The sequence below is a fragment of the Pteronotus mesoamericanus genome, unplaced genomic scaffold (genome assembly GCF_021234165.1).
Source record: "Pteronotus mesoamericanus isolate MK-2021 breed Mesoamerican mustached bat unplaced genomic scaffold, CSHL_Meso_final contig_116, whole genome shotgun sequence".
Lineage (NCBI taxonomy): Eukaryota > Metazoa > Chordata > Mammalia > Chiroptera > Mormoopidae > Pteronotus > Pteronotus mesoamericanus.
Genome location: NW_026555027.1, coordinates 40,970,044 through 40,993,447, shown reverse-complemented (window position 1 = coordinate 40,993,447; position 23,404 = coordinate 40,970,044). Strand labels below are relative to the sequence as shown.

Sequence of the window (23,404 nt, the reverse complement as noted above, 5' to 3'; positions counted from 1 at the left end):
TTAAGACAGTGCCTGGAACAAAATAAGCCCTCAATAAAAGTTAGCTATCATCACTGTTGTTGTTATTAGTAGTAATAATCCACTTCTCAGGAAAACAGGCACATTTTCCGAGAGCAGTATTCCTTTGGTTCAGTGAAGGTGCTGAATAAATGCCAGTGTGTTAAATGAACCAAGACTATCCTACACTTCTCTATTTCCTGATGCCACGCTTCCCTTCTCCAGGGTCCACAGCTTACTAGTTATTCACATTTTTCATTGTATAGCATACTTACTTGTTTTGTACATAACATTTCACATGTGCCAAATGTGTAAAAATGAAACTTTCTTTATAACTAAACTTAATGTGTCTTATGTTGAGCAAAATTATCCATGGCCTGAAAAATCGGAAAAGCAATCAGTGGGTGTGCAATGATGCCACCGCTTGGTGACTGCAGACTTAGCATTTTCCTGTGGACCCTGCAGGGATTATCTGATTCTGTAGGAAGGTACACCTTTGACAGAGTTTCTATTGATCTGTTTTATAATTCCGTAGGGATAGGTGTTAACTTGTAGAAAACTGATATTAAAGCAAGATTCTTGTCCAAAATGCAAATGAATTTTAGCTAGTAAAAATACAACTGACTTATACTCTGTAGGAAAGATAACCCAAGCATGTTTTATTGCCATAAAAATGTATGATTCATATCTCTTAGCAAATTTGTTTCAGCATTTCTGACTCTCTATATTCTGTCCCAATTCTCCTTTTGAACTTGTCTGAACATCTTACTAGTTCCCTCATTAATGAGTTGAATAAAATCTTTGACACATTGATTTTGTATTTGCATAATTTTTGACCCTTCGAAAATTTTCAGCAGTTCACCACTGGGAAAAACTTAAACTTGCCATTAGAAGTTAACTGTCACTTTTGTTTTTGAATGTGGTAGATAGATTTAGGTTGTGAATTTAGTCAGATCAAAATTCTTTCCCTTCTTTATATCCTTTAAGTTACCCCCAAGTTGATCTTTCCCAATGTGTATATATATATATGCATGTGTTTATAGCACTGAAGAGAAATTTGGTCACAATGCTAACCCCTGTTCTGTATCCTGTATGTTGTATTTCAGGGGTACACAAATTACGGACTCTGGGTCAAATGCTGCCCACTTGTTTTATACACACAATGTATCGCCTCACTCAGTTATGTATTGCCTATGGCTGTGTTTATGCTACAGTAGCAGTGTATTAAGTACAAGTAGTTTTGACAGAGATGGAATGGTCCACACAGCCTAAAATATGTACTATTTCTCTCTTTACAGTCTACTGATCTCTTGTATTGGTTTGCTAAGCTGCCGTAACAAAGTACTACAAACTTGGCAGTTTAAATTATAGGAGTTTCTTGTCTCACAGTTCCGGAGGCTGGAAGCCTGAGAGGAAGGTGTCAACAGGGTTGGTTCCTTCTGAAGGCTCTTGAGGGAGAATCTGTCCTGTGCTTCTGGTGGTTTACTGGCAACCTTTGGTGTTCTTTGGCTTTTGGAAGCATCACCATGATCTCCGCCTTCATTTTCACATGCCTCTTTCCCGTCTCTTCAGTCTTCCCTGTTAATGTCTGTGTCTAAATGCCCCATTTTTATAAGGACACAAGTCATATGGAATTAGGGCCCACCCTAATGACCTCATGGTAACTTTGCTACATCTGCAAAGACCCTGTTTCCAGATAAGATCACACTCTTAAGTAGAGGGGGTATTTCAGCAGCCCTCATTTTTGGTCCTGCAATAGGTTCATGTCTATGGGGAACACATGGCTTTGTTTTCCCTTTTACCCACCCTGTACCTTTTAGTATTTGACTCTTAAGAGCCAGACTGAAAAATGTGATCAGTAACCAGTGAAGGACTAGCACCTTTCAAAACTCATTTACAAGTTTCTCTTAGTCTTTGTAAGGAAACAGTTCAATTCTGACAACTTAATGAAACTCTCCAGTGAAGTTACTAGAAACATGTTTTAAAATGTTGACATAAATGTATAAATAAAAAATCTTTCCAAATATCAGTTTTTCTAATCCAGTATAAAAGGTATACATTATATAAGCTGATTTAGAGGCAAATGGGGTCAGAATTTTTAGAAGTTTAAGGTATATGTGGGATTAGATCAGAAATTTGTATAAATGAACAAATTCAATCTCTTCATTTGAAAAATAAACTGAACTCAAAAAAGAGAATTATTTAATGTCACTCAACTCACTAGTAGGAAGTCCACAACTAGAATCTAGCTGTTTTGATTTATTCTAGTTCTCCCACTATGCTGTATTCTGAATGAAATCATTGCTAATTCTAGACTTAAGGGAATTAGATGTAATTTATCTAAAAGCTTTAGTTTTTTGCAAGGCATTTTTACTATGCACTATTTGTTACTATTTTTATTATGTACACTATTTGCCTTATTTTTTATTAGTTACTATATGTTATCCATAGTTTTGTAGCACAATAAAACAAATACCAGTGAAAACTTTAAGAATTGAAACATTACCAAAAAATATTTTTCCAAAGACTATCTTCTGGTTTGAATATATATACCCAGGGGTTGAATATATTAACAAATGAAATTATTAGCTGATTTTGACTAACAATGAGTTTGGGGCACTTTTAAATATATATGCATGCTGTCCCTGTTAACCTTTACTTGGAGAAGTTCTCTCGAATTGTTTGGGTACAGCCCTGGAGAGCCCAGCCCTGTGACAGACATAAGATGGAAAAAGTCATTGAATGTGCCCGCTCACTGGGCAATTTCTGGTTTTCAGCGATTTATAAAATTTCATTTTTTTCTAGCCATATTTATCACAATTCTTTCTCTAAAAAAATTTTAAAATGTGGTAAAATATAAAATATACATGAAATTTGCCTTTTTAACCATTTTAAATGTACAATTCAATGGTATTAAGTATATTCATGTTGTGATATAACATCACCGTCAACCTCCAGGACTGTTTTACCTTCTAAAACTGACCCTGTACGCATTTAACGGTAACTCTCCATGCCCCCTGCCCCAAATCCTGGCAGTCACCATTCTACTTTGTCTTCATGAACCTACTTGAGGTACTTCATTTAAGTTGAATCATGCAGTATTTACCTTTTTAAAAATACAGAACACTTCACAAATTTGTATGTCATTCTTGCCTAAGTGCCATGCTGACGACCTCTGTATTGTTCCAGTTTTAGTTTGTGCTCTTGTAGTAAGTTTCCTCCAATTTTAACATTACTAACTGCTCAAAAATGTTGAACCACTACTTCTAATAACACACACGCACACACACAAACACAGCTGGGTTGGAAATGGTAAACACCTTGCCTCACCTCTTTTACTTGTAAGATATAAAATGAGAAAGTGTCCCCAAGCCTCCTTCAGACCAGAAATATACATTCTATTTGATATCCCCTCTGAAACCTTCATCTAGTTAACTATTTCGTTTCTCAGTGAAGTTTATACCTGCTTAACTTTTTGGTGATTTCTGTTGGGGAGTTTTATGTAAGCTTTGGTTAGTTACTACATTTTCATCATGGTTTTGTACCCTATGTGCTGTAACTTGAAGGCCTTGAGGATTTGATCTTCTGTAAATCAAGTGGAAGAAATAAATGGTGCTTTATGTGGACCTCAAGGCAAATTGGTATTGTGAGTTAACTATTTCCTGCCCTGAAAACAAGCATTCTCCCTCATGAGAAATACTTTTATTTAATCATTCTATTCTGTATTTTATAGGCTGCTCAAGAAAAAGAAGAACTTCAAAGGGAAGGTGACAGTTTGGATGCTAAGATCAACAAAGCTGAAAAAGAAATCTATGCTCTAGAAAACACCTTGCAAGTCCTGAACAGTTGCAACAACAACTACAGACAATCTTTTAAAAAAGTGACTCCATCTAGTATGTAGGAGTTAACATTTTTACATGAATATATGCAATGAAAGCTGTATAGTTATGTTTGACTGAGTCAGACAAAACGCCCCCCCCCCCCCCCCCAAATAAGTGACCAGGTGTTAATTTCCATTAGTAGTTCTGTTGATACAACATATCACTTCTCTAGGGGATTAATTTCCAATCTGCAGAAAATAGCAGCACATTATCTGCTCTGTGTTGACTAAAAAGAGTGGCTACTACATATTCCCATATTTTTCAATAAGACGATGTAGAGAATTTAACCTTTCATTAGGAAAAAGTGTTAGGACTTTAATATATGTAAAACTTTGATCACTTTCTACACAGTATGGTAAAAATTTAAATTAAAAATTCTGTTAATTCTAGGTGATGAGTATGAACTAAAAATCCAACTAGAAGAACAGAAAAGAGCTGCTGATGAAAAATACAGATACAAACAAAGACAACTGAGAGAGCTACAGGAAGATATCCAGGTGAATTCTACAAGCTCTAGTAATAAGTCCTTAGTAGAAGTCACCTGTCATTATTACCTTTACTTTCTTGTTAGCCTGTACGAAGACAATTTTTTAGAAAAGTAGGTAGCAGGGGATGTCTTATTTAAATGAGAAAAAAAGTAAGTGATTAAAGCATTAAATAGTTAAAATCCCAGTGGTAAGCACAAGGTGGACTCCAGATTATCACCTGTTAATTAGCTGATGAATCACTGCTAAATTATAATCTATTCCTTTTATTTAACGTACTTTTCATTTAATTCTTTAAAAATCACCTTAAAGATTGCTCCATAAAACAAAAAGAAACTGAAAGATACAAATAATCTAGTACAAAGAAGTTACTGAAGCACATCACTGAAAGAAAATAAGATGCTTGGTAAGCAGGCTCTACATAAAATTTAGATTTTTTTTTTTTTTGCTAATAAAGTTGAAGGAAAAGATGAATTGTGAATTTCTGAAAACTGCATGCATTCAATAGTTTTTGAGTTGTTTATTTTTCCAAGTACCATAAAAATACTTATCGGTGGATTTACATACAAAGTTTAATCCACAAAGCCACTATATGTATTACATATGAATAGAATGTATAGTATATACAAAGATAAATGAATTAGGGTTAAATGGATACGTCACAAATAGCAAGTGATAGAACTTATTTTGATTCTCATATTTTAATACTTTATTTTCTGCAGAGCATGGAAAATACTTTAGAAGTTATGGAACACTTAATAAATAATGTCAAAGAAAAATTATTAGAGAAGCAGGCTTATTCACTTCAACTAAGTAAAGAAATTGAGGAGCAGAAGCCAAAATTAGAGAGAGTAACCAAACAGGTATTGATATTGTTAAAAAAAACAAACCCTGACCTGTCATATTTACATTTTTTTTCAAGTTTCAAATGGTAAGCCCAAATCCTCCTTCATTCATTTAAGATATTAAGTTCTGGGAAATAGGTTTATATAATAATGAACTACTGTTGACCAACAGTGTGCAAAACTCACCAAGGAAATCCGTCTTATGAAAGACACAAAAGGTAAAACACTAGAAGAAGATGACATTGACCTTCGTGAATTGAAACAGTTTCACAAGATCATTGATGGAATGTTGGTTGACGTCACAGAAAATGCTGAGATCTGTATTATCCTTCAAACACACTTTCGACAGGTAGTAACTGTACCTTCTTAGTTAAATACATTTCTTAAACACTTCTTGAAGATAATTTATAGCATTCATCAAAGTGCATTCTAATTAAAAATATCCTTCTTCTAAAATGCAGTGGTACTAATGATTGCTATTGAATATTCTTCCAGAATGGCCTAGAACTACCTACAGCTAGTACTAGAGGCAGCTGTCAGAGTTCTAGATCTTCTTCACAGACTTCACTGTTATCAGCAAGGTAAGTGGAAGGTTAAAGAGCCATCTCCTTAACTGCTACCCTTAGTGAACCCAGCCACTTCCACATCACCAAAGTGGTTGGATCTGCCGCCGCTCTCCTCATCCTTACCCACCTGCCTATGTCAGATGCAGAAACGGCCAGCAGAGCAACTTCCTTTCCAACCTAAATCTGGTGCCACCATTTCCATTACGGCTCTGTGACTACCAGTAGGGCGAAGCAGGGAGACCTTTTGGAGGTTACCTCTAGCATGATCAACCCCGAGTGGGGAAGTTTTTAACCATAAAAGGGCAACTTAGATGTAGAGACATGTAAACAGTTGGGATTTGATTTTATTTATGCTACTTTGATGTATAAAAAGGAAATTATTCTTTAGTGTTAATCCAGAATTCTATCATCAGGGATGTTCAGTCAACAGTCTTTGTGTTTTAGTGATAAAATAAAAAGTCCCTGTCTCCTACATTCAGCGGTAACTTTTCATTATTCCATGTTGGGATTTCACAAAAACAAAGGGACATCTTGAAAGATAGGTTTTAAGTAGAAAGAACTGTTTCTACATAAACATGGTAGGCAGTTACTTTAACATCCCTATAACTGTCATGAAACATATTATTTAAGTTTAGCATTTCAGAATTGTATAACTAGTACTGATTTTCAAATGACCCCACCATTTTTTTCTATAAATGGGTCTTACTTTATTTTTTTCATCACCATTTATTTCCCCATACCCTCTTCCATCTCCACTCCCCCCCCCCCCCCCCCCCCCCCCCCCGCAATCCCACAGTTGTCCATGCCCTTGAGTTTATTTATCTTAAAAAAAAAACCCTCAATCTCTCCACACCCCAGCTTCCCTCGCCCGGAGCCATCATCCTGCTCTTTATCTGAGTCTGTCTCTATTTTGCTTGTTACATCCGTTTGTTCATTAGATTTCCACATATGAATGAAATCATATGGTACTTGTCTTTGACTGGCTTATTTCACTTAGCCTAATGTTCTCCAGGTCCATCACACTTCCTAGTATCAAACTATACTACCAGGCCATAGTCATCAAAACAGCCTGGTACTGGCATAAAAACAGACATATAGATCAATAGATCAGAATATGAAAGCTCAGAAATAAACCCACACCGTTATAGTCAATTAATATTTGACAGTGGAACCAAAAACATACAGTGGGCTAAAGATAGTCTATTCAGTAAATAGTGTTGGGAAAATTGGGACAGATGTGTGCAGAAAAATGAAACTAGACCACCTTCTTACACTACACAGAAGAATAAAATCAAAATGGATTAAAGACTTAAATGTTAGACCCGGAAACATAGAAATCCTAGAAGAAAACACGTGCAATAAAATCTCAGATATTTCTTGTAGCAATATTTTTTTTCGGATACATCTCCTTGGACAAAGGAAACACAAGAAAAATTAACAAACAGGACTAAATCAAAGTAGAAAGTTTTTGCACAGCAAAAGAAACCATCAACAAAAGGAAAAGACAACCAGGTAAATGGGAGGACATATTCATCGATGATACATCGGATAAAGGGTTGATATCCAAAATTTATAAAGAACTTATAAAAAGTCAACACCAAAAAAACTCCCCCCAAGCCCTGACAACCCCCCACCCCCATCAATCCAATTAAAAAATGGGCCAAGGCCCTGAATAGACACGTTTCCAAAGAGTACATACAGGTGGCCGGCCAATAGACATATGAAAAGATGCTCAAGTCAGAAATCACTTTCTCCTCTTATGTAATCTATCATTTTAATTACCTTTGACAGTACCCAAATTCCCATGCTCCTGTTACCTTTTATGCTTATGAGTTTTGCAAACTTTCAATGCTTATGATTTCATCCCTAAATTAGCTGAAAACGTTTTCCTTACACATTTGTTAAACTATTTTTCTATTGGTTTAAAATTTATGTTCACTACTCTTCTTTTTCTTAAAAAAACTAATTTGTTGATATTAATGGTCATTTAAAAAATTTATTAGCACTATTAATATTAGGTACTTTTTGCTCTCTTGTGGGATTACGGTATGTTTCATTTTTAATGAGGGGGCCTCTATTAAAATACAAATTTTTGAATTAAATTTACAATAATTGTTTTTTTCTTCTAGGTCATCTAGGAGTACAAGTACTTCTGCTTCTCAGACTTCGATTAATGTATTAGAGCTAACCTTCCCGGCTTCCTCTTCACTAACTGGCAGCGCTTTGAGGCCAACTAGTTCTACCAGTAGCTCCAGTAATGGTAAAAGCAAAAAGAGCAGCAAATAAACACTTTAATCTTTCTTTTGAATAGTAAGCACAAAAACAAAAATTTGACTTTTAAAATAGTAAATTCTACTCTATCCTTTTGGGTGTGGTATGATACAGTCCTACTGAAATAGTGTTAGAAAATGAAATGACCAGACAAGTTTTATCCAGTAGAAAATGTAAAAACTGGTAGATAAAGCCAAGCCAAAGAAATGTTTAATATTCTTTTTTCCTACTATCTTCTTCTTAAGGAAGGAAAGCAGTAGTAGCTGATTTTAACAAGGCTTCATGTCACACAAGCATAGAGAAAATGATGTTTTTTGTTAACTCTTGCCTGTTACATTAGAAAATAGTTCACTTCTTTATTATTTCAGGCTAGCCATGCAACTACATTCACTTAGAATCATTCAGGAAGAAATTTTTGAAGATTCATAAAGAGCTTATAACATTACTAAAATTCTCATTTACCCTAGAAGATACTGAAATTGTTTTTTTATTCAAAGAAATATACTTCCCAGACTTTGGGGTGAGAAATCTGTTAACTTCCTTCTTTGGTATAATTTAAAATTTTTTAACCAAAAAATAGCATTACCCCTCACCCCTCCACCAAGAAAACAATTGATAGGAAAGAGACAAAATGTGCATCAATAAAAATGGAGCTTACGTTTTCAGGAATCATACACATTAAAGATTTTGCTCTCAAGATACAAACCACCAAGTATAAATAAGAGTGAATTTAATAATATGTAGAAAATATAAAGAATACTAGGTTTGATTTGATTTGCAATAGGAATTCTATAAACTTAGAGGAGGTAGACCGCTGGATATAGAATTACTCATTCTAGTTAATACTTCATTATAACGTGTCCCCTACACTTTGAACTCTTGGAATACTGTGGAGTGTAAGTATGTTACTCAACTAATTTTCAAATAAATGTATTAGAATCTAAATGCTTAAATGAGTACCGTCTCCTTCAAACCTTGGAAAAAATATAATTGTTACTACTTAGAACTGTCATGTATTCCCTTCTGAAAGGCAGTAGTGGTATTAAATATTATTTGAAAATATTACTCCTTTCAGAAATAACCGGCAATGGCATGTCCAGGTCCGTAAGATGGGTGAAAAAGCTGGATACCAAGTTTTTTGCTGAAATACTGTTCTAATGCATGGGAGTTTATAAGATCTAAAAATTAAAAAAAATAACTGGAAGTTATCTGCCCTATATTTCTTTGTAACTTAATTGGAACTTGAAATAGTGTTACATACTGCTGAAGGCAGGGACTGTACCTTACTAGCTCTGTGACCTTGGGAAAGTCAGTTCTCTATGCTTTTTTCATTTGTAATACAGGGACAGTCAGTTACCCACATCAAACGTTTACCGGAATAATCAGGTAACACATACAAAATGTGCATGGCCTGACACAAAGGAACCACACAATAGATTCTAGTTGAGTTACTATCCAAAGACTAGCACAGTATTTGTGGAATGGTTAGGCTCTCCAGCCAACATAGAAATCTACATTTAACTGTTAGAGTAACAGTTCCAACTTCAGTGCAACAATGCTAAATAGAGACACACAGATCAACCCCATCACCACCAAATCTGGGGTTAATATTCACCTGTTGTGTTAGGAAGTCATCTACTATGGCAACCAGGACACAGCCTGGTACATATAGAGACGAGGATGGTAAGGAAGAAAAAATTGAAACTATCATTAGGGATTCTTTACAAGTACATCCCAAATACCTTTTTGCTGTGGTGGCATGTCTACTCTGCGTAAATTTACTACATCCCAGGAAACAAGCTCTGGGCAAGATGGAATTCACACAAGTTGTTGTATAATGTACTATCCTGATGTTTTTGGTATCTGAATGTCACATTAAGCCACACACATGCTCTGGGAAATTACAGTGCTGGTTGATAGTGATGCTTAATTTTATTAAATAAAAATGATGTATGTAAAATTCTGAGGTTGTACTAGGAATTCCTAAAGGTCAAGAGAATTTTATTCTTTAAAAACACCATGTAGGATTATGTAGTGATACCAAAGCTCTTAATACATAGAATCTGAGGACTCTTTTAAAACATGTTTGTTGGTGCAAAGACTAATGTCCAACTAATTCCTCCTGATACTACCTATTGTTTTTGACTAGTTTTTGTTGTATTGCAAAAGTTTCAGCTAAATCATTAGGCTCCCATCACTGAAGTCTGAAGGTCACAAATAGTACATAACCAGTTATACTTGAAAGTTTTGGTATTTTACTGTGGCAAGAATGGTGAGACAGAACAAGGACTGAAAGTGTCTTCCTCCTCAATCATACTGAGACCTTTGTAGATGGATACTCATCTATCCCCCCACCCACCCATCATCATCATGAATGATAATTTTAAAGGCCCAATATTATGTACGGAGTCTAGAATCTTAAATTGGAAAGATTGTAAAGGCCATCATAAACACAACACCTACAACTCCTATGTCTATCTCCCAAATAATAAACTACACTGTTTTCAGTACTTTGGGGAGGATCCATACAACCCAGGTCCCTTGTTCGGCTCTAGTTGCTGGGAATTCTTTGAGTAAATCCAGGCTCTGTTCACCTAGTCATTTATTCAGACTCTGAAAAAAGGCATCAGGGAGAGGTGTCAAGGAAGAAAAACAAAAGTGCAGGCCAGCCCTAGACTATTTACATGACCAGCATGTTCCAAAATGGATACATGCAACACTATGAGTTTCTAGTTTTCTCTCTTGTCAGAGAAAATCAGGTTTATAGTGTGCTGCTCTTGCCACTGCTATCTGTTTTTGTTAAAGGAATCTTTTCTATTCTGATCCATCCTTGCTGGGAATGTAGTCTCCAGTCTTGCCAATATTTTAAAGTTAAAAAATTTCTCAAGAGCTATACTGCTGAGCAGTAAGGTAGGTAGGTAGGTAAACAAAGAGGAAGATGAAGGGGAGGGGGAGGGAAAAGGGCAGGGGAGAGAAGAGGAGAAAGAAATGAAAAGGAAAATGGACCCCTATTCAATTTTCATGCTTTATTCCTAAGAAATTTGTTAAGCTGGTACACGTCTTTTTTTAATTGAATCTGGCATTAATGGCCAATTACACCAGATAGATAGCCTGTATACCATTTTAAAACAAAAGTTAGTCAAAATTTAATAAATGAATATAAAGTGTTAAAGAACATTTAAATGTATCTTTCAAAGCGGAGGGCTTTTAACAGAAAAATGAAAGAAATAATTTTTGATGAAAATGACCCAAATATTCAGTGCACAAATTTAATTTTCTCTCAAACAGCAGGATAAGGTAGATCCAAGGAATTCTCATACAACATAATACAATGAAGAAACGCTTTGAGAATTTTCTTGAAGTTTAAATCATCAGAGTAAGAAATACTGTACATAAACATACATATGAAAGCCTACAAATCAAGCTGTGAAAGAGGACCAAGAACTAAAACAAATATACAATGATAGCTAAAAATTGTTTGCTTTCTTCGATCTCTACAAATAACTTTAGAAGCACAGATTTCTGCACTGGACTGTTACGACTAAAGACCCAAAGCTTATATTAATGGCCTTTAGATAGTAGTGCTGACTCCCTTGGCATTAATTTTTTTGCTTATTCCCTTTTTCTTTCTCAAATGCAGCGATCTGATTAAATATATTGAGTAAATTTTGAGGTAAATTTTTTTTAACTCCGCTTTCTGAATGCTCTCTGCTATTTAGTTCATCTTTTTCTGGAACCGCTGTTTTACTATCCTCCTCATAACTGTCCTCTCTCTCATATTCTCTATGGTTTTTACTTAATTGGTATCTTTGCTCATGTCTACTGTAATCACGTGCCCCAGAATATTTTTTATACTTTTCAAGTGACTTTGAAGAGTAGTCTGAACTTGCTGGTGAAGTGGAATACCTCATGGAACCCGGCTCCCACTTTCTGTAGTGCTCTTTTCTTCCTTCTGTATCTTTTTCAAATTTTCTATAACCATAAATTTTTAACTTGTCTTCTGGATTCCTAGGGAAGAAATCTGAGGAATCTCTTCTACTGGAAAAATGTCTTTCGTATTTATATGGCTTTTCTGTTTTGCTACTACCTGCCTGAGTTTTATGGGTATTATAAAAATCTCTTGGATCTTCAGACCTACCTCCAGAATCATCCGGAATTTCAACTGACGATGAAGAGAGAGGGCACCTATCTTTCTCTTTTACCTGCTTCTTTTCATACGGTACCCTATCTTGCTTTTCCAGTATTTTTTCCATTTCTTGTCTTTGGTTAAGAAAAGATGCTGATGTATTGGCTGGAACTGGGAAGTACTCATCTTTCCTAGTCTCATCTATCTGATTTGAGGATGCCTTAGCTGAATGCCTTTTGGAACTTCGAGAAGACTCTGAACGATTCCTCTTATGTTTCTTATGCCGTTTGTGACCAGAAGAGGAAGATGATGAAGAAACTGATTCATCGCCAGAAGAAACACTTGAAGAAGATGATGACGTTGATTTCCTTCTTTTCTTCTTTAGCCTAAAAAAGTGGTTAATTCATCAAATGTTAAGCACACAAATGTTTCCTAATTATCCATATATATTTTAGTTCTTTTTTGTTCCTCTTAAAGATTTCCTAAGAGCTGTGGCTTAGATAAGCAATTATAATAATCTTAGTTACTATAAGATCCAATTTTACCATCAAGCACTACTTTTGGGAGAAAAAAAAAAATCCTTGTATAGACAGCTGTCACTCTAAGCAAATCCATTTCCGCAAGACACAGTGACATTTCCAACATTACCTTAAAAACAAGACCACCTGAACACATAAAAGAAAGAATTAAAATTTTATATCTGGCCACTCTAAGTGTATTGTCTCTCCACCTCAGCGCTACTGACATTCTTTTGGGAGTATAGGGCGGCAGTGTCGGGGGTGGAGAGGTCCTACAAAATCACTGTAGGATGTCTAGCAGCACCCTGACCTCTGCCCACTAGATGACGAAGTACTCCACTAGTATGACAACTAGAAATGTCCCTGGGGTACAAAACTGTCCCCAGTTGAGACCTACTGTTCTATTTCTAAAACATTTCTCCCTAAAATACAGCTAATTAAAATAACATCATGAATTTTAAATTTAAGGTTAATCCCTCCCCCCCACCGGTCCCGATTTCCAGCCTTAGAATTCCACTTTCCTTAATCTCTCATAGAAAAGTTTATTGTACTTGTAATTGTTCAGAATAACTGGTTATGACTTGAAATACTTTTATATATTTTTACTTACTTTACTTCCATATGGCACTGTTTCAACTCAGTAGTTGCTTTAAGTTAAAAAATACTAAATATTATAGTTTACCTTTTCTCCTCTTTTAAAAGCTTACGCAACTTTTCTGCACTTGTTTCTATTTTCTTTGTTTTCTGCTTTTCTTCCTTTTCAGCTTGTTTTTCTCTTAATTCCAAAGATTTCTTTTAGAACCCAGATATCGAAAAAAACCACACGTTAAAAATAGCAGAATATATAAAACCCAGTTTTCAAAAAACCATCCCCCCATCAGACACCAAATGTGGTATACCCAAATAACCATATATCCAGCATTAAACAAGTATTTTTAACATATAAAAATTAATCGTACAGGTGTTTGGCATTAATCATTGGAATAGCCAGAACAGTTTTGAGGACCATATTGCAGTTGGTATTCCATAAAAAAGGGGAAGCCATTGCATTGGTACCCATAACCCAGAGTGCAAGAAAGGGGAAAAAAATAAGAATTATTTTTAAAATGGAAAAATTTAAACAGGACACAGATTTTATAAATGAAATTCAAATAAATTCCATTAAGGTGAATTGAGGGGGAAATCACCATGTTCAAATACAAACCATTTAAAAAATAGCACAGCCCAGTTGGATGCATGATTACATAAGATATCATTTTCCAGTTTGAGGATGGGGATGAGCAGCACCAGATGTCACAGACACAGCAGCAATGGTCCAATTCAGAAGAAAATGCATGAGAAAACATCATCATCAGTATTACAGGAAAAGACAGTTTAAAATAGCTCTCAAAAAGATCTTTAGAATTAGCTCAATTACAGTAACATCACTGAATTTTGTAACCACCAGGAAAGCTCACATACCAAATTTAGGTAATCAGAATTTTCTCATAGGACTAGTTTTACTTTTGAGTACTAACAAAAAAAAGAGGCATTATGAAGCAACGTGAAAACCAATTAGGAAATGCTGTATCTAAAAAGAAATCTTTCACAATGCCTTAAGTAATCTAGGACAGTTTTCCACAGAAGAAAGTTAAGTTTTGGCACTAATTTCACATATCGCTAAATTTCTAAGGGGAAATAAAGAATCACCTGCATATATTTATGAAGCTTCTGTAAAGCATCCTCTGCATCTTTAAAAGTATCATCCAAATCCAGAGCTTTCTTATAGTAACTTTCAGCATTTAAAAACTTTTCCTCTTCTTCTAACCTAAAAATGAGAGGAAGGGATTAGCACTTTTTGTAAAAACAGAAGTGCTCAAACATGCATACAGTCAGAGGCTTATATGAGAAAACTTCATAGGAAAAAACCATGTTTAGCAAGTTATTTTCCAAACTGAACAATACCTAAACCAATAGCTTTTAAATACTATTTCTTTGATAAAGAAACCATGTAAAACCACATAAAACAGAACAAAATGAAATCAAACTCACAGATATAGGGAACAAATTGATGGTTGCCAGAGGTGGGGGTAGAGGGCGAGTGAAATAGGTAAAAGTGGTCTAAAAGTACAAACTTTCAGTTCTAAGAATAAGTAAATCTTGAGGATGTAATGTACAGCATGGTGACTATAGTTGATAATACTGTATTTTATATTTAAAAGCTGCTAAAAGTAAACTTAACAGTTCTCACCACAGTAAAGGAAATAATTTGTAACTGTGTGGAAATGGACGTTAACCTGACTTGTGGAGATCACTCTGCAATATGTACACACGATATTAAGTCGTCATGTTGTACACCTGAAAGTATTATAATGTCAATTACATCTCAATTTGAAAAATAAACTCCAAAATAAAAAAAATCAAATAGGAATCCAGTACTGGTAACTAAAGCCATGCTGTAGGTCTAGCACTGGCATTTTAGTATAATGCATTTGAAAACACGTCAACTCATGTCCTCTGTAAATATAGCAGGATCTTGAGCTTTAGCACAGAATTAAGTAGTCTGGCTTTTCCTAGTAGTTTATGAAGCAGTTTCCTTTCAACGGAAATATTTTCCCAGAATAAAGTTGGAAATACCAACATGTACGTGTATATCACAATTAGTCTGCAGGAAAGATCATTATCAGATGATGCTGAGAAGTCAATGCTATGAAAAATCAGACTTAGAAAATTTGGATATAGAGCAGGGAAAGGACTTTGCAAAATATTTTCAGTTTTTAGAAAGCAGGAAAAAGTAATTACTGTGAAACAAATTAAGAAAACCCCAATGGCTTCAATAGAATATCTTTTGTGTCAGATGGGGTGGGGAGTAAAGGACTGGTCAAAAACGATCAACATTTATGGCTTGGGTAACTGAAGAGGTAGCATTGTCATTCACTTAGTAAAAAGTGAATGCGTGGGTAATAAGACAGCCACATCTAAGTAGGTACTAGCTATCTACCTAGTAAGAAAGTAAAAAACTGCTCCAATCACTTAAATCCAAGCAGAAGTTCATATGAGTTAAAAACAACTACTGCAAAATCTTATTAACTGGAATTCTGGTATGATTATACAAACCGAAATGATGAGGCAAACTATGAAAAACAGATAATTCTATTTTTAAAAGTTAACAGTAAAGAGATGCTATTAATTATAAACTGGCTTTTAATTATTAATCAGGCTGTTAGCAAATTATTTTTAAGTATTCAAAATATTTTATAAATTAGACTAGTTGATTAGTCTCTAAATATTAATATACAACTACTATGTGAAACATGCCAGCATCTCAGGAGAGTAACAAGAGTTATAGGGCTTGTTCTTAATGATTTGCTCTTCCATTTAATATGAGTTTGTGGTTTCTGCTGGACAGAGTAGAGCAGTAAGCTGAATATTACAGTGCAAATCTCACTCATAATTAACTCACTCTCAATATTTCTGGCACTCTTCCACCAAAACGATGAAATGAATTAGAAATTAAATTCCTCTCTATTAAAACTGCGAGTGTGTGTCCTGGAAAAGGATATTTACCTAACTTTTTGTACCTTTACATTTATATTTCTATGTAATGAAAGCAGGTATTCAGAATAATAAACTCAAGTCACTAAAATATCTCCAGTAAAAAACATTTTCAATCAAAACTGAAACTAAGACTGTTCTGAATTGAGTTAAAGATGCTATTCCCTTAAGTTCAATATCTTACAGTAGTTGGCTGAACATTAGATTTCCTCTATCAAACAAAATCTAACACTTACTGCCCTCCTCTTTCCACAAGTGTCTGGCAGAGGTATTTTCTTGCATTCCTGTGAGTTGGGCAGTTTTCCAATGCAAGCTCAAAATCTTCTATTGCTTTGTTCAGACTTCCTTTTGTTGCATATCTAGAGATATGAAACATAATTAGAGGAGTTTATCCTGTGGAGCATTTGTAACTGTTGTACACATTCACCTTATAAATATTTCTTAAAACCCATGATCCACTTACAATGCTCCACGGGCTACCAAAGCTTCCACATTTTGTTTATCTATTTCCAGAGCCTTATTGTATTCATTCATAGCATCCACGTGGCGCCCAACCTTAAAATAATCAACTCCAATCTTCACACTAAAAGGATATTCATAAAGCATCACAAACATTTCACACAATATCCAAACAAAATGTTAGCATGGATAAAATTTTAAAGCAAATAAAATTTGGCTAATATTTAGTCTTCAATACTCTCCATAACTAAGAAGTATTCTGCCTTTGGATAGTTTTGTAACAAATTTATGAAATCTAGGTATCAATAATTTTTTTTGAAAAAAAAATTTAATGTTGCCTAAAGCTTAAGTCTGTTAAGTTTACAACATAACAGCATTTATACCTGTAAGAAAACTAATGTCAAAAACTCACTTTAATTCATTTACACAAATTTGGTCTTGATGACATTAGAATTCTTGCCTTACCCTAACCTTTTAGGTTAGATAATTGTTAAAGGAAAAAGTCTTCATACCATTTTAAAGCCCAAGATGCAGATTGTTTCTTTCTTAATGCAGAGGCAAAATCGTCTTCAGAGAAATTTTTGCTGTTAAAGAAAATAAAAGTCGAACTGTATAAATACATTTTACTGAGAGCTACAGTTTACTCTGCCTAGAGAGAATAAAAACTCAACACTGAAAAAACAAATCCCAAAAAAGTAATCTGCGTACCATCGCGCGCGTGCATACACACACACACACACACACACACACACACACACACACAATCTTGACCTCTCAGGAATAACTATTATTCTTAAACATTATTTTTCTTTAGCATATATATAAAACTCCTATAAATTTTCTAAATCTTTCTCTGTTCACATGGTACACATCTAATCACTGATAAGAGACTTAGTATCAGGAGACAGGATCACCTAGTTCATTCAACCTTTGTCATATTGCTGCCACTAGGCATAGTATAATCACATATGTCCCTCAGTTATATAGCTTTTGAGCTCCTACCAGTCACCTTACCACTTAATAAAATAACAGTGATTTACTATACCTTTGCAGGCCTCTCATTAAAGATGGTGGATTACATTCATCTATTCCTAATTTTCCTAGAAGGAATTCAACTACTCCTGGATTAACAAATCCCAAGGAACTCTGCATGATATTGTCATAGGATTCCAAAGAATTGCTATGTAGTTCAACACTCCTCCTTAAAAACAAAAACACACACACACAATAAAAATATAAAAATGATTAATATAATTAGCATGTCCCATTTCTGTTAAAGAAATATTATTATTGAATAAGGTTTAAATACGTATATTATTTGTATACATGAAGGTGTGGCAATATCATGCCTTGGTTCCTTTTATCAAGTATGAAGAAATTTAAGGGTTATAAAAATACAGTGAGCGTACTCTAAAGTAAGAGAAATTAAAATTCTGCTTTACTGTTAGAAGTTGGATAAACTTTGCTATATTTAGTAAAGAAACTGTTTTGAAATTAACTGCTATTGAAATGATACGGGTAATTTACCTGTAGTACAAAGGAAGCTCTTCAGAACTAATTACGCCTAATTTAATACCAGATAGGTGTGGTGGAAGAGATGAGTTATAGAGAGACACTGCAAGTTTTTCATGGTATCTGTCAATATCCTTGATTCCAGCTTAAAAAAAATATGAAAACCAAGCTGATTAAGAAGAAAATGTAGTCCCCCAATCCTTATTTCAAACATTATTCTTTTTAAACTACATTTTCAAAATTAATGAAATAAAAAAAACCTGACAACTGTTACTTTTTAATATGATGAAATTGATCACCTCGAATGATATCACCAGTCTGATAATAGGATAAAGGATCCCCATGGTTACTGTGAGAAGGCACATCTCTTAATGGACAAAGAGCCTGCAAAGAGAAGTATTTAAAAACAACAGACATTCCATTCTTTGTGGATAAAGGTCTTCTTTTATCCTAGTTGTTCAGCATAAACAGCTAATAGCTGACATAAACTTAAAAAGACAACTAGCACCTTTAAGTCTAAATTTAAGTAAGGAGTCCAATTATAAATAATTTTTGTGCCCAAACGAAATTAAGTAAGTTTTTGATTTAGTTCAAAAGCCAAAATTTCATGAAACTTGCAATTAGTTTTAGGAACCAAATATACCATAAGCATGGATGATGGGGAAAAAAGATAATTTGCACTTGTTAAAAATGAAACAAAAATTTGTCAAGTATGAGAATTCCAATGAAAATGGAATGTGAATTCTCCAAATTTTATGTCTGTTACCCTGTCTGTGATACTTTCTGCTTTTCTTCCTTTTCATCTGCCTTGACAGATAGCAAGTATCAAACCTTTTAAAGTGACGCATCATTTCAAACTCAGAACTAGTTATCTCAGGCAAAGTATCTTATAATGTACAAATCACATTCAGTCACTATAAATACATAAATAGGCCAGAAATTTATTTCTAAATTATCCATATGCAAATATCTAATGCCAAATACTAATTAAAAACACATTCAGCTAGGAAAAAATAAGCTCCAAATACCAATCAACCTCACCATACCAACTGAGATCTCTTTTATATTTGAAAAAGGACTCCACCCCTGCCAAGCAAGAGGACAAAAAAAAAAACAACAACAAACCAACCAGGAATGGAGAGGTAACTCTATCACTGCTAATAATTTTTTAAAAAGAAAAAATTACCCTATTTTTCTTAAATTAAAATAGTTCTAAAAACTGTCAGTAGGGTACACTTAAACAAAATTGGATGCAAAGACTAATTCTTGCACTGAGATGACTATCAAAAACAAGCAATCAAGTAACTAAAAAGTGAGTAACTTACTGTGATTTCTAAGTGAGATATATCTCTCATGATGCCACTGCCTAAACAAATCAACACCATGAAAAATCCAAATTCCCGAATGGAACTAATTCTTCCAATCACTATATCTCCACGCTCTATATCTCGGAAAAACAGCTCTCTCCGATCCATACTAGGTATTTCCATGAATTGCTCTAAAGGAGGCATGACTGCGTAAGAATCTGAAAAAAAATAACAAAATTACTAACCATAGTTTTGTGTTCTGCTTTATCTTAAGTGCTGTGAAAACGAACAGCAATGAAAAGATTTTAAGACTCACCTTCACTGTCTTCATTAACTTCAGATGTTGCAGGTGCATCTGATTTCCAGGATAGTGCAAAAAGCAGATCCGCTTTTTTGGAAATGAATTTTTGTATTTCAACGTTGTCGACTCTCTTCTCTTTTCTTAAAACAAAACAAACAAAAAAACAAAATTCACGAAAACTGGTTTACTTACAAAACCTTTGGGTACGTCTAAGCCTCCGCTTTCATCGTCCAATCGGGTCCATCCTAAGCTCCAGGCCGTACATCCTCCGACAAAAAGTTTTAACCAGGGATTCCCTCATTCGCTAGCCTGTAGTTGTTAAAAGGTGACGCCCGCAGCCCCAGATACGAAAACGCAGGGAGTTTTAGCTAAAGAATCGGTGCCTTTGATAAGCAATTACTGCAGAAAAAGTTCAGCCCGTATCCCTCATTGCCCTCATAGCAGCAGCACGAACCCTCCCCCACTCAGCCCTCCGCACAAGCGCCAGTCCTCACGTGCTCAAGCCCACAGCTCCGCTCCGTCTTGACTCATCTGCCCGGCTGCGGCAGTGATGCCCCAGGCTGGGCCCCCTCCCCCGCCTCGCCGCGACGCCGCCGTCCCATTACCTGCCCTGTAACGGCTGCTGCAGCGGCGGGCCCCGGCCAGACTCGGCCGCCGACCCCAGGAGGCTCCGGAAGTGCGGATTGTCCAGCTGTTCGCTACGGAGCAGGGACAGCAATGACGGCCCGTGGTAATTCAGTGACTGCCGCAGAAGGTCCCGGTCCATGGTTAGAGACTGCAGGGCTCAACTACCGGTGGGCTCCTAGGCCCCCGGTTCCGTGAAACCCCGCGTCAGTGTCCACTACTGTAGCTCAGTGATCCCTGAGCCTGAGCAAGCAGCCAGGGAACCTCCGGAAGCACACATCACGAGCACTTTGATTGGCCTCCCGGAAGTATTCCGGGGCCGCCCTAGCGTCGGTCTCGCGAAATTGAGCGAGACTACGGAAGCCTGAAGGATTGAGCCAAGCATTTTTTGATTTAAGGGCTGAGGTCGGCTACAAGGTAGTGGTGTGTTTGAGAAGTGTACTTTTGAAAATTCCCTGGTGTTATTCTTATATTGCAATGGCCCGAGCTTTAATCTAGGATAAATAAGAATTCATCCTTTAATTTAGTGAGATGCATGTGAGTGCCAGTGCTCCAAACAGGTGAGAACTCCAAGTGAGTTACAAAGGCCCTTCCTTCAAAGTACTAATTGGATAAATCACTGTATACGTCTCAGGCATAACCACATAAAACGACTGCTTGGTAGGCTAAAGGGAGGACAATAACATTTGTTAAGCACTGGAATTATGTTCTCCATAACCCCATTCACTGTAGTTATTTTGGCATTAACTTATAGTTAGAATGGCTATAGGAATGAACATAGGAATTCTTTTTTCTTTTATCTAAGTGGGTTCTCAAAATTCAGTGCCCATAAGATTTACAGTATGGTGTTGTGTACACTAAAGTCAATATATTGTACGTGTGGGTAATTCAAGTCATTTTTCAAAAGTATTAGTCACTTAGGCTTTTTTCCCCCCTGTTACCTATTGAGTGGAAAACCTAACCACTGTATATCATATACTCTCATTTAAGAGATTGAGGAAACAGGCCCAGAGAATCAGAAAATTGATCAATGTCATCTTGCTGATAAAAGGTAGAGTTAGGATTCCAACTTCGCTTTAATAGACTCCTCACAGCCAGAGTTGCTGGAGAGAATATATTTATCACATAAAAAGACTAACTTTAATTTTGAGAATAAGTTTTATTTCAATATGAATTTGTATTGCAATAGTAAAATCTGTACCACTTAACTATGTGTAGCTAGCTTAGTATAGTCTTCTTGAACATAAGTAAGTGGTAGAAGTTACTCTGCCGCCTCTCCAGCTACGTGTCTTTGGGGAGATCAATTTGCTTTCCACTGTTTCAGCACCTGGATAGAAGACCCAGTCCAGAATATAGTGTATGCCGACATACTATTTTGTGAAAAATCCTGGCAAATAGGTAAACATTACTGAGGCTTGAGAAAATGCAACAAAGAAGAATGCAAGTTTAGAAGATAATAAATATCAAGCTGTTAAGGGTTCATCAGTGATACAGACTGATTTGTATTAGATTATCACTGCAGAGGTTGGCTGTTCTTAGGAAAGAGGGTGCTGTCATAGAAAAGGAAGTCAATTACTAAGAAGGAATTGTATACACATCTGGAAAATAAGATATGTAATTATAATTAGAGTTGATCTGTTACTAAGGATCTAATTATCTTTGGAGGGACTGAGAAGCTCAGTGTCTGAGAACTAGATGGCAGACAGTGGCCTTTACCTGCCCTGAGAATGCTACCTTGCGAGGCCATTCTTGAGTAGTACATGCCTTCACCACTATGGGATATGTCTACTCTTTTCCTAATTCCAACACTAGAGTAACATTCAATCATGCCTCACATCTTGACCATCTAAAATTGGTGTGATATGGCCATGAAAGTAGGAGAAAGTTGCTGCTTTTATAGGGTAAGCAGCATTCATCAAATGTGACCATTGTTGAATGCTTGCTGTATAATTTCAAGCAGGTGTAATAAGACCTCAGGTTGTTAAAAAAAAAAAAAAATCTGTGGTTAGTGCTGTCCTTAAATGGAAATAGTCACAGTAGTTAAGTACCAGAGGCAAGCTTGTTCTTCCATTCCCAAATACCACTCCCACATAAGTGGATTAAGTGTTTTACACTTACAGGTGGATTTGAGTTCATTTTATGCTGGGAAAGATATCCTTCGGCTTTGAAGGGGACAGAGTGCTGGATTTTTGAGGGAGGACCACAGGGAGTGAGGAGAGAAAGTGAGGGGACTAATTTTGCTTATCAGAGAAACCAGTCCTACACATCGGGCTTTTCAAAATGAAGAAAGAAAGAAAACACTTTCTTTCCTTCTTGCTGTAATTTTTTGTTTACTGGTTTGACCTTTAAAAAACTTTTTCTAAATACCTTTTCTAGGTTAAGCAGCATTAATAATTAAGTGAATATATGGGCGAGAAGACAGGGCAGGGCATTCAAGAAGTGAGACCTTTGGTGTCTGGGTCCTGGGACTATTTTTATTGTAATGTCAAATTTCATTTCTACATAAACACATGCACATCTTTTAAAAAATACTTTCTAAGGCCTGGACATACAAAGATGAAAAAAAAAACCCCACCTAATTCTTGAGCAACAAAAATCCAGTAGAGAAGCAGACTTAAGAAGAAACACATATGGCACAGTGGTAAGGCTATTTTTGTGGACACCTACTGAGTTTCTGCTTAGATTCCTTTTTTAAAAAAAATGAGAGATGAGGTATAGTGGAAGTTGATAGGGATAAGAGAGAAGAGGAAGCAAATATGTGCATTTTAGGAAAATGGAGCAATATAATTAAAGTAGAGATATGAAAAGGAAGATGCATTCTGGAGACTGCAAGCGTGAAAGGGAGGTAGACAGGAGTATTTTAGTTATGGATGTATAAGTTATGTAAGCATGTCATTTCAGGTAGGTTATAGATTGGTCGGAAGAGACCCCTCTGTCTCCTCTGTGAGCGTATACACACACACATACATACACACACA

At 35.6% G+C, this 23,404-nt stretch overlaps 2 protein-coding genes and 1 non-coding gene across 3 annotated transcripts in view; 1 reads left to right on the top strand and 2 right to left on the bottom strand.

Moving 5' to 3' along the window:
• Window positions 1–8,060, top strand: part of CCDC39 (coiled-coil domain 39 molecular ruler complex subunit) — a 36,752-nt gene extending 28,692 nt beyond the window's left edge. The window contains exons 15-20 of the mRNA XM_054580955.1: window positions 3,731–3,890; window positions 4,269–4,375; window positions 5,086–5,226; window positions 5,381–5,557; window positions 5,704–5,789; window positions 7,904–8,060. Coding sequence (XP_054436930.1) covers window positions 3,731–3,890; window positions 4,269–4,375; window positions 5,086–5,226; window positions 5,381–5,557; window positions 5,704–5,789; window positions 7,904–8,060 — 828 coding nt within the window. The remainder of the gene's footprint in view (window positions 1–3,730; window positions 3,891–4,268; window positions 4,376–5,085; window positions 5,227–5,380; window positions 5,558–5,703; window positions 5,790–7,903) is intronic.
• Window positions 3,110–3,212, bottom strand: LOC129077361 (U6 spliceosomal RNA). Its single transcript, XR_008529827.1, has one exon. It is a non-coding gene; the product is annotated as a U6 spliceosomal RNA (small nuclear RNA).
• A 2,990-nt stretch (window positions 8,061–11,050) lies between the features above and the next one.
• Window positions 11,051–20,735, bottom strand: TTC14 (tetratricopeptide repeat domain 14). Its single transcript, XM_054580942.1, has 12 exons — window positions 20,408–20,735; window positions 19,818–19,942; window positions 19,520–19,719; window positions 18,494–18,578; window positions 18,210–18,339; window positions 17,728–17,883; window positions 17,195–17,266; window positions 16,687–16,806; window positions 16,460–16,582; window positions 14,379–14,496; window positions 13,372–13,481; window positions 11,051–12,557 (listed from the first exon to the last, which is right to left on the bottom strand). The coding sequence occupies exons 1-12, from the start codon at window positions 20,566–20,568 to the stop codon at window positions 11,645–11,647; spliced, it is 2,313 nt and encodes a 770-aa protein (XP_054436917.1). The 5' UTR covers window positions 20,569–20,735; the 3' UTR covers window positions 11,051–11,644.
• Between the last annotated feature and the right edge of the window lie 2,669 nt (window positions 20,736–23,404).

What these genes read in the sequence shown, in the direction of transcription:
- TTC14 (XM_054580942.1), bottom strand. Translation starts at nt 20,568, where the DNA reads ATGGACCGGGACCTTCTGCGGCAGTCACTGAATTACCACGGGCCGTCA. An exon ending in CAGCAGCCGTTACAGGGCAG is followed by an intron (nt 19,943 to 20,407) that starts GTAATGGGACGG and finishes TTTTGTTTTAAG; the next exon opens with AAAAGAGAAGAGAGTCGACA. An exon ending in AGCTTCATAAATATATGCAG is followed by an intron (nt 13,482 to 14,378) that starts GTGATTCTTTAT and finishes GGGTTCTAAAAG; the next exon opens with AAATCTTTGGAATTAAGAGA.